This window comes from Podarcis cretensis (genome assembly GCF_951804945.1).
Source record: "Podarcis cretensis genome assembly, chromosome: 17".
NCBI lineage: Eukaryota > Metazoa > Chordata > Lepidosauria > Squamata > Lacertidae > Podarcis > Podarcis cretensis.
Window position 1 is genome coordinate 4,154,020 of NC_137187.1, and position 10,167 is coordinate 4,164,186.

The 10,167-nt window shown below is 51.4% G+C and overlaps 1 protein-coding gene across 5 annotated transcripts in view; it reads left to right on the top strand.

Moving 5' to 3' along the window:
• Positions 1-9,289, top strand: part of IFFO1 (intermediate filament family orphan 1) — a 33,042-nt gene extending 23,753 nt beyond the window's left edge. For 2 of the 5 annotated variants that reach the window (XM_079959501.1, XM_079959503.1), the window contains exons 7-9: positions 6,097-6,192; positions 7,688-7,818; positions 8,491-9,289. In XM_079959501.1, coding sequence (XP_079815627.1) covers positions 6,097-6,192; positions 7,688-7,818; positions 8,491-8,593 — 330 coding nt within the window. In that variant the 3' untranslated portion in view covers positions 8,594-9,289. The other 3 variants (XM_079959502.1, XM_079959504.1, XM_079959505.1) reach the window with 2 other exon arrangements.
• Positions 9,290-10,167: the final 878 nt, after the last annotated feature.

Sequence of the window (10,167 nt, forward strand, 5' to 3'; positions counted from 1 at the left end):
GCCGAGGCCGTTTAGTCAACACCAGCACTTTGAATTGTGCTCGGAAACGTACTGGGAGCCAATGTAGGTCTTTCAAGACCGGTGTTATGTGGTCTCGGCGGCCACCCCCAGTCACCAGTCTAGCTGCCGCATTCTGAATTAGTTGTAGTTTCCGAGTCACCTTCAAAGGTAGCCCCACGTAGAGCGCATTGCAGTAGTCCAAGCGGGAGATAACTAGAGCATGCACCACTCTGGCGAGACAGTCCATGGGCAGGTAGGGTCTCAGCCTGCGTACCAGATGGAGTTGGTAGACAGCTGCCCTGGATACAGAATTGACCTGTGCCTCCATGGACAGCTGTGAGTCCAAAATGACTCCCAGGCTGCGTATCTGGTCCTTCAGGGCCACAGTTACCCTATTCAGGACCAGGGAGTCCTCCACACCAGCCCGCCCCCATCCCCCAAAAACAGTACTTCTGTCTTGTCAGGATTCAACTTCAATCCATTAGCCGCCATCCATCCTCCAACCGCCTCCAGGCACTCACACAGGACCTTCACCGCCTTCACTGGTTCTGATTTGAAAGAGAGGTAGAGCTGGGTATCATCTGCATATTGATGGACACCCAGTCCAAACCCCCTGATGATCTCTCCCAGCGGCTTCATATAGATGTTAAAAAGCATGGGGGAGAGGACGGAACCCTGAGGCACCCCACAAGTGAGGGCCCAGGGGTCTGAACACTCATCCCCCACCACCACTTTCTGAACACGGCCCAGGAGGAAGGAGCGAAACCACTGTATGACAGTGCCCCCAGCTCCCAGCCCCTCAAGACGGTCCAGAAGGATGTTATGGTCGATGGTATCAAAGGCCGCTGAGAGATCCAGCAGAACCAGGAAACAACTCTCACCTTTGTCCCTAGCTCGCCGGAGATCATCAACCAGCGCGACCAAGGCAGTTTCAGTCCCATGGTGAGGCCTGAATCCCGATTGGAAGGGATCCAAATGGTCCGCATCCTCCAGGCGTGCCTGGAGCTGTTCAGCAACCACGCGCTCAATCACCTTGCCCAAGAATGGAAGATTTGAGACTGGGCAATAACTGGCCATCGTGGCCGCATCTAAAGATGGTTTTTTAAGAAGCGGTTTAATAACCGCCTCTTTCAGCGGGTCTGGGAATGTTCCCTCACAGAGGGAAGCATTCACCACCCCGCAGAGCCCATCGCCCAGCCCTTCCCGGCTTGCTTTTATTAGCCAGGATGGGCAAGGATCAAGGAGACAGGTGGTTGGTTTCACACGTCCAAGCAGCCTGTCCACATCCTCGGGGGTAACGGATTGAAACTGATTCCATGCAACTTGACCAGACAGAGCTCTAGCACTCTCCCACCCCAGCCCTGCTCCCACGGTGGTGTCTAGCTCCTTCCGAATATGAGTGATTTTTCGCCACTTGGTAGGCTCGACGTTGAGCTCTGACCTGTGTCCGGTCAGATTCGGAGTGAGTTTTCTGCCACCGACGCTCTAGCCGTCTTAGCGATTGTTTCATCGCCCTCAGCTCCGAAGAAAACCACGGGGCTGTCTGGGCTCCATGCAATCGGAGAGGGCGCTTCGGAGCCAGACAGTCGATAGCCCTGGTTAACTCCGCATTCCAGCGGGCCACCAGGGAATCAGCTGAAAGGCCATCAACATGGGATAAAGCATCCCCTACCACTCTCTGGAAACCATTTGGATCCATTAAGTGGCGGGGGCGGACCATCCGAATTGGTCCCACCTCCCTGCAGAGGGGAAGGGTTGCGGAGAAGTCCAGTTGCACCAGGAAGTGATCTGACCATGGCACTTCTTTTGTTTCACTTTTACTTAGTGTCAGATCACCCACGTCACCAGAGGTGAACACCAGGTCTAAGGCATGTCCATGACTATGAGTTGGGCCAAACTTATTCAGGGACAGCCCCATGGAGGCCATGCTTTCCATGAAGTCCCGAGCAGCCCCTTGTAAGGTTGTGTTGGCATGGATGTTAAAATCCCCTAGGACAACCAAACTAGGTGTCTCCAGGAGAAAATCCGCCATGACCTGAAGCAGCTCGGACAGGGAATCCTTGGTGCAGCGGGGAGGTCAGTACACCAAAAGGAATCCTGTACTGCCCCTATTGCCCAACTTCCAGAACATGCACTCAGAAAACTGGATCTTCCCAGTAGGACGCCTGGTGCAAGCTAGTGACTTCCTTAAAATCACTGCAACCCCCCCTCCCCGCCCACATGACCTGGGTAAGAGAAACCTGGTGGGCAAGCAGCGGCAAGGACAGGCCCATCTGCTTCCTCCAACCAGGTCTCTGTCACACATGCCAGGTCAAATCCTCCATCCACAATCAAGTCGTGGATGGCAGTGGTTTTATTCATCATTGACCTGGCATTGCACAGCAACACCTTCAGGTCATGTGGGTTTCCCCTGTTGATTCCAGTATCCATCTGGTCAAGGCCAGACCCGGAGGCAGGGATAGTCTTCAAACAACGACTAAACCTGCCTCCTCGTTAATGACATGGTCTGGTCTTAGCGTAACTCCGCCTTCTGCCCATGATCACCGAGATTGGATGTCCCAGTGCTTCCCCCCCTGTGGAACTTGTCCCAGCCATCATGTTGGCTGGGGCCCCACTCCTAGGCAGCCCTGATCCCGCCCCTTAAAAACAAAACACAAACTATACAGAACCAATAAAACAACAACAACAACAACAACAAAGGGACAGAACAATTATACTAAAATTAATCCCCAACCAAATATCCATCCCACCCACCCACCCCAACAATGGAAAAAAGGAAAAAAAGAAATAAAAATTTAAATTGCCACTGACTGCTTGAGGACGTTTTAAAGCACATTAACCACCTGGAACAGGGAAGCAATGGCAGAACACTTCCCACCCTTCCCAAAAAGTTTGTTCCAAATAAGGGCTTGGGCCACGCCCCCTGGGCCAGTTGGAAAAGGCCCTGGAAGGGAGCAGGCCCTGCAGTCCTCACCCAGCCGATGGTCCGAGGCCTCACTGCAGCAGGAGTCCCTTTATAGCTGGGAAAGAGGGCCTGGGCCACACCCCCTGGGCCAGTTGGAAAAGGCCCTGGAAGGGAGCAGGCCCTGCAGTCCTCCCCACAGCCGATAATAATTATAATTGTTAAGTTGTGGGTGAACATATCAGACGACACAGCGATTCTTCAAATAGCTCGTTTATTCAGAGGCCAGAACAGAACGGAACTGAAGGGTTCGGTCAGCCTGCTTATATAGAGCTCCAGTACAACGTAACTGTAGCAATTTTCCAAAACTATCCAATCACTGAACGTCTCGATCCCTTATTTGCATAACTATCTACAGTATCCCCCTGCTGGCCCAGGGTGAGAACTTCAGTACATAACAATAATTATTATTTATTATTTATACCCCGCCCATCTGGCTGGGTTTCCCCAGCCACTCTGGGCAGCTTCCAACAGAATATTAAAATACAATAATCTATTAAACATTAAAAGCTTCCCTAAACAGTGAGCAAGGCAGGGTGTGAGGCAATAGGGGCAGAAGCCTTGCTTTTAGAGGTTTTGCCCACAGATCTTGAAGCAGCTGCTGTCGAACTCTGGCCCACTAAGGCTGAAAGTACACAATATTAGAAGCACACTCCATGCTGGAATAACGGTTGCCCTTCTCACGCTTTCCCCCCCCCCCTAAAAAAATGTTTGGGGTACTCAAGAAAAATCACCATTTTATAGTTCAAATCTCCACGTTGTCCACAAACGACGCTGTATCACACAACACCGTTGTCCCATCTTTACACTTCTTTGCTGGCTGTGATGATGAAAAATAGTAATTTTCCTACTCATACTGAAATACTGCTCCTCAATGAGGCCAAACTTTCATCAGTAAAACACCACACATCCACATTCCACACTGCTTCACACATTAAACGCTCGCTTCCGTCTGAGACTCAGGAAACACCGGGAAAGGAAATTAAGCTGCAGTCGGGGGTAGCAATGGAACTGACGATTCACCGTGCTAGAAAAGAAACAATTTTTTTTTTAAAAAAAAAAAAAGTTTCTTCTTCCATTAGATTCACAAAATGTTTAGGGGTACGAGTAATCCTTCGTCCCTCCAGGAAAAAAAGCACTGCACTCTATGTTGTAGAGTACAATTTGCCTCATGCAATGCACACTGCTCTGGCAGCCTCTGCCTTTTGTGCATCTCCCAATTTAGTTCCCCCTTCACACTTTCCCCCCTTTTTCAGTGTGTCCGACCTCTGTTTCCATTTCTGTGTAATTCCTCTGTGCCCCCAAAACGGGCCTAAAGGCATTGACAGCAAGCGAAGAGGGCAGGGCTGCCAGAGGCCTGGGCTGTTTCCCAGCAGGCCAACAGCCCCAGCTTCCCTAAAAATGAAGGGGGGGGGAAGAGAAAGGAACAGTCTCCATCACTGCTGGTACACAGAAAGGGGGCAGCAGAGGGTGTGCCATGGGTAGGGGGTAGTTTTCGTTCACAACTTGCCAGCCAATCCAGAATGAGACCTCACATTGAAAGATGGGGGGGGGGCGGTTATCTCTTTGCTTCAAACTATGGTCCTGATCCAGACCAAGCCTATTTCACGGGCAACATGCATTAGTTCCCATTAAAGCAAAGTGGCCCATTTTGCAATGCAAGTTGCAAGCACAAGAAACGCTTTCTGGATCAGGACCACGGTAGAGGAGAGGGTCAAAAACCCTGATCCAATTTGGGCCCTTTGCAAAGAAAGGCCTATTGGACCTCTTTTTCTTCCACTGCAAACCACAGGCATGGGATTTGCCTGTGCGCATGTGTAAGAAGAATAATAAGAATAATTTATTATTTATACCCCGCCCATCTGGCTGAGTTTCCCCAGCCACTCTGGGCAGCTCCCAATAGAGTGTTAAAAACAATACAGCATTAAGTATTAAAAACTTCCCTAAACAGGGCTGCCTTCAGATGTCCTTTAAAAGCAGGATAGTTGCTTATTTCCTTGACATCTGATGGGAGGGTGTTCCACAGGGTGGGCGCCACTACCGAGAAGGCCCTCTGCCTGGTTCCCTGTAACCTCACTTCTCTCAATTTCTTCTCGCAATTTCTCTCCCCAGAAATGTCCCTGATCTGGATTGGGAGCAATTCCCTCCAGATTAAAAGAAACCCAATGTCGGGCGTGGAGAGTTCTCTCCTCCCCTGGTAGCTTCATAGGCAAGAATCACAAGCAGTTTGTATTTTATAGTCCTTTGAATTCAGTCATCTTGTTGCAAAGCTAGAATCCATGTCTCTCCACAAATAGAGGTGTTGGCTACTCTGAGCCCTTCCCCTTGCGACCCAGCAACATCCCAGGCGCCAACACGAAGTTTCACCCCTCTGCATTCTCTGTTCTCTAATACGGCTGGACCTGCGAGCCTGAGTGGAGCGGGGATGGCCCAGGCCCTCTAGGGAAGTCTCTGCTGGCTGTTCCCTCCTTTCCCCCTCTTCTTCCACTATCTCGTAGCTCGGCAACTCCTGGGGAGGCTGTGCAGCATTCTCCCCTCTCTCCTACTGAAACTGCTGGGGAGAAGGGGGGCAAATCGTTCGCCTCCTCCTCCTCCTCCTCTGAGAGAAGCTGATCTGGCTGAGGATACCCTTCCCACTCCTCCTGTTCTGACCATTCCCTGACACCCAGTGAAGCTTCCTTCAGCTAATACCATGGGTTGTTTGGCTCCTACCCTCTGTGCCACTATGTGCTCTCAGCAGATGTGCCGGCTTGCCTCCGCAATGGAGGGGGCCGCGCCGTGAGAGGTGCTCACGCCATGTGCACACACTGCACAGCTTGCGCGCATGATGTGAGCATGTTGTGTGGTGTGCGCATGTCACTGCGGGATATTGAGGGGGCCCGGCCCCCTCCTTGAACATTTTGGAGGGGGGACGAGGCCTCTTGGCCCCCCTCCCAGATGGCCCCCATGACTCTCAGGTGGAGCGTTGAACTCTGTCAACACACTGTAAATGAGGCTGTGAAGATCATGCGCTCTGTAGCCTGTCCTCCTTCTGCGGTGATGGACGCCATGTTGTTTTGCAACTTGTGTCACTGATGGACGGCAACTGCTCTTTCTTTCTTTCTTTTTGGGGTCGCTGCCACCTTCCTTGCCAGCAGCCGGACGACAGTTTGGAAAAAGTGATCAAGGACACGGAATCACTCTTCAAAAGCAGGGAGAAGGAATATCAGGAAACCATCGACCAAATTGAGGTGGGGGAAAGAAGAGTGTGCAAGGAAATAAATGCTGGAGATGAACTGCTAGCTCCCTGCCACCACCAGAAAAGGAAGGAAATCCATGGGGATCAGGGTTAGATGGTCACATGGCTTGGTGGGGGCTGGCTCAGCTCAGGGGGGCACCTAAGGTGGGGCATCAGTGGCATCTTGCGGCACCGAATTTAGGGTGGTTCACCCTCACAGGGCAGCAAGCCGAAGGTGTACAAAATTGAGAAGATTCACAATTGAAAAGATCCATTTGGGGGAGCCAAATTTTGGCCTCACACAGGGGGCTATATTGTGAAATATTATACCAAAGCCTGTCCCAACATCTGGCAAATTGCAAAGATCATTGGGCAGAGGGAATCCCATTGCCTCCCTCACAAGTCCAGGGAAAGGGGCAGCATTGTTCTGTGTATCTACTCAGGTCTTTAAATGTTTTTCCCATTTAACACCCCTTCTCCTCACTGCATTTGATAGTACAGAATGGAAGAAAGGGCTTCTATATCTCAGGGATTATACAGTGAGGAGCAGACAGGTCTCCCTTCCAAAAGGCTTCCTGCTTCTCAATTCAGCTCTAAGTTGTAGTTTGGAATTGTTTTGTTCTTGCCAATAGGAAGGTCGGCAGTTCAAGTCTGCGATGGGGTGAGCTCACGTTGCTCGGTCCCTGCTCCTGCCAACCTAGCAGTTCAAAGCATGCCAGTGCAAGTAGATAAATAGGTACCGCTGCAGTTGCGCCAGAAGTGGTTTAGTCTTGCTGGCCTCATGACCCAGAAAGCTGTCTGTGGACAAACGCCGGCTCCCTCGGCCTGAAAGTGAGATGAGCGCTGCAACCCCACAGTCACCTTCTACTGGACTTAACAGTCCAGGGGTCCTTTACCTTCATAGCTGTCAACATGTTCCTTTTTTAAATGGAAATTCCCTTATTCCGAATAGGATTCCTCGCAAGAAAAGGGAAAAGTTGACAGCTTTGTTTACCTTTAAAAAGGTAAAGGGACCCCTGACCATTAGGTCCAGTCGTGGCCGACTCTGGGGTTGCAGCGCTCATCTCGCTTTATTGGCCGAGGGAGCCGGCGTACAGCTTCCGGGTCATGTGGCCAGCATGACTAAGCCGCTTCTGGTGAACCAGAGCAGCGCACGGAAACGCCGTTTACCTTCCCGCCGGAGTGGTACCTATTTATCTACTTGCACTTTGACGTGCTTTCGAACTGCTAGGTTGGCAGGAGCAGGGACCGAGCAACGGGAGCTCACCCCGTCACGGGGATTCGAACCGCCAACCTTCTGATCGGCAAATCCTAGGCTCAGTGGTTTAACCCACAGTGCCACCCGCATCCCTTATGTTTTCCTTTACCTTTTACCTATCACATAAAGTTAAGAGTTGCATCCAGCAGAGATGGGAAAGGGTTCTTTTTTTTTTTTTTTTTTTTGAGATGGGGTGGATCTGGATTGCTCTTGGCAGGATGAGTGCCTCTGAAACTCCTCTCTTCCTCAGCTGGAGTTGGCCACAGCAAAGAACGACATGAACCGGCACCTGCACGAGTACATGGAGATGTGTAGCATGAAGCGAGGCCTGGACGTGCAAATGGAGACTTGCCGCCGCCTCATCACCCAGTCGGGAGACAGGTGAGCTCCTCTAGCGGGGATCTAGGCCAGGCCCTAGTTCTTGCTGTGGGAAGGGTACACCGGTGTGGGCGGGGGGAGGGTGTCTGCAGGGCCTTTTCGGTTGTCTTCCCTGAGGTGGGAGGGGAGGGGAGTGTGTGTGTCCGTGGGGGGCAGGCGGGAGGCGGAGGCAAATTTGGGCTGGATTCTGAGTGATTGGCTGTAACCCCCCCTTGCAGACTTACAGGAGTTGTGTTTCGTGCCATGTGTCTCTAGAAGGTGACGCAGTTCCGACAGGCGCAGTCGCCGTCGAAAGAGAGCTTCGGCCGGAGAAAAAGAAGCATCGCCGACGTGCTGGGCTGTTTTGGCACTGGTTCATGGGACAATAAATTCAGTGCAGCGCTGGGCTTGGGGAGGATGTCTGTACTGTGCCCCCCATTCCCTCCAACCCTGGGCTTGGCAAGGTTCCCAAGGAAGCTCCCTCACTGCCCCCCATTCCCCCCTCTCTCTGTTCCCTGCAATTGCATCCAGTGTAGCCAGAAACTGATTCCCTCTCCGTTCCAGAGCGCTCTTCTGTGCTTCCTTCTCTGCCCGCCGCGAGCCTTCGTTACAGGCGCCCACTGGACCCTCCCGCCGTGTGTGTGCCCCCCCCACAGCCCTAGTGCGCATGTGACCCCCGCCCTTTTTTTCTTTCAGAAAATCTCCTGCTTTCACTCCGGTCTCGAAAAGTGAATCGGCTCCAAGCGAGGAAAAGGAGGAGTCCGATCGTGACCTCCCAAGCGATGCCTCCATAAGATAATGAGGGGGGAAACTGCCCCCTCTGCATCTCTCTCCTGGCCCAGGAGTTGTGAGCGTGCCGCTGGGGTGGGGGGGGAAGCCATGCCCTCGCTGTGGCTGTGCCGGACGGAAGGGAACCAGGAGCCCCCCCCCCCAAGGCTAGAGTCCTGCCACACAATCCTGCCTCCGCAGTCTGGAGGTGCAGCTAGATAAGTCGGCCATCGGGAGAGTCTGTTCCTTCCTCCTCCTCTCCTCTTCTGCCCCTCTGTACTTATGTGGGATTTAGTGTGGCAGCACCCGCCTTATTGCATCCTCTACTCCTGGGTTCTGTCTCAGGAAGGCCCCCCCCCCCACCTCGCCACTTAGTATATGTGACTTGCCTCCCCATGCTACACACACACAAGCCAAACTGGATCCGTTCCTCTCTGCAAAACTTGAACCTCATCTTGGTGCCAAGTGGGCTTAAAGGCTGGACTCTGTTCTCCGAACAGGCAGAAGTGCATTTGGGCAACACCCCCCCTCCCAAGGCCACGTTGCCCCATCCCCCGACAGCAAGAGCCTCTCCTCGTGCGGGGATGAAGAACGAGCCGCGGTCTCCTTTGCCCCCGCCTCTCCGCCCTTGCGTTCTGCTTAGTCGCGCTCCCGCGGCGCAAACAATGTCTGCGATGTGCTATGTCTGGGAACGAGGAACATTAAATGGATTTGACGTCCTTTTCTACGGGCTGTTGTGCGTGTGAGATTTTGTGAGCCTCGCGGCAGGTGCTGCGGACGCAGGAACTCTTGGTGCAGGTATTATGGGAAGCCACGGTCTGTTCTTTTTTATAAAAAAAAAACACAAAAGAATTTTATTAAAGGTTTCCAACATATAATGCAATAAAAACATAACAAAGTTAATATCTAGAGAAAGCTAAAGAAAAGAAAAGAGAGGGGGGAAAGAAAGAAAGAAAGAAACAAGCCTACACAAACACAAATTTTTATATTCTATCAACTTTCTGTCCTAATCTTCAATTCACAAACAGTGATCCACATCTACCCAGTTCCCACCTGGGGCAACTCCCATCTTTCTCAGGCTCTCACTCTGAGAAAAACCACTATGCTGTCTCTCACATAGTTTTCTAGCCATCTTTTCTCTGTATGTATCTTCATATATTTATAAGTAATTTTAATATTAATAAAGAATGATCCAAAACTAAATAAGACACACACAGAGAGAGAGGTCCTTCCACTCTTCCATCGTCCAATTGTATAGAATACAGTTACACTCCAGAATAACTCCCAGCTGCAGGTGGTATGCAGCTTTCTGCTGTCTGCTAAGTGAATGGCCAAGTTTTCAGATCACCCCAAATTTATTCAGTGGCGAAAATCAAAGAGGGATTTGGAGCGCTCCTGAAGGATTGTTCTGCCCTGGGTGAATAGGCAATAAAATGGTAACTGCAGATCAGTGTAACTAAGGGATTGCCCACACCTTTGTTTGCCCCACTGTTTTCCTCTGGGAAAACCCATGGTTTAGCGCTGAATCAGAACAAAGAGCCATCAAATTTTCCGCAGATGGCTGTTTGTTCCCGTTTAGAGCTAAAGAGTGCATTTTCCAGGCAA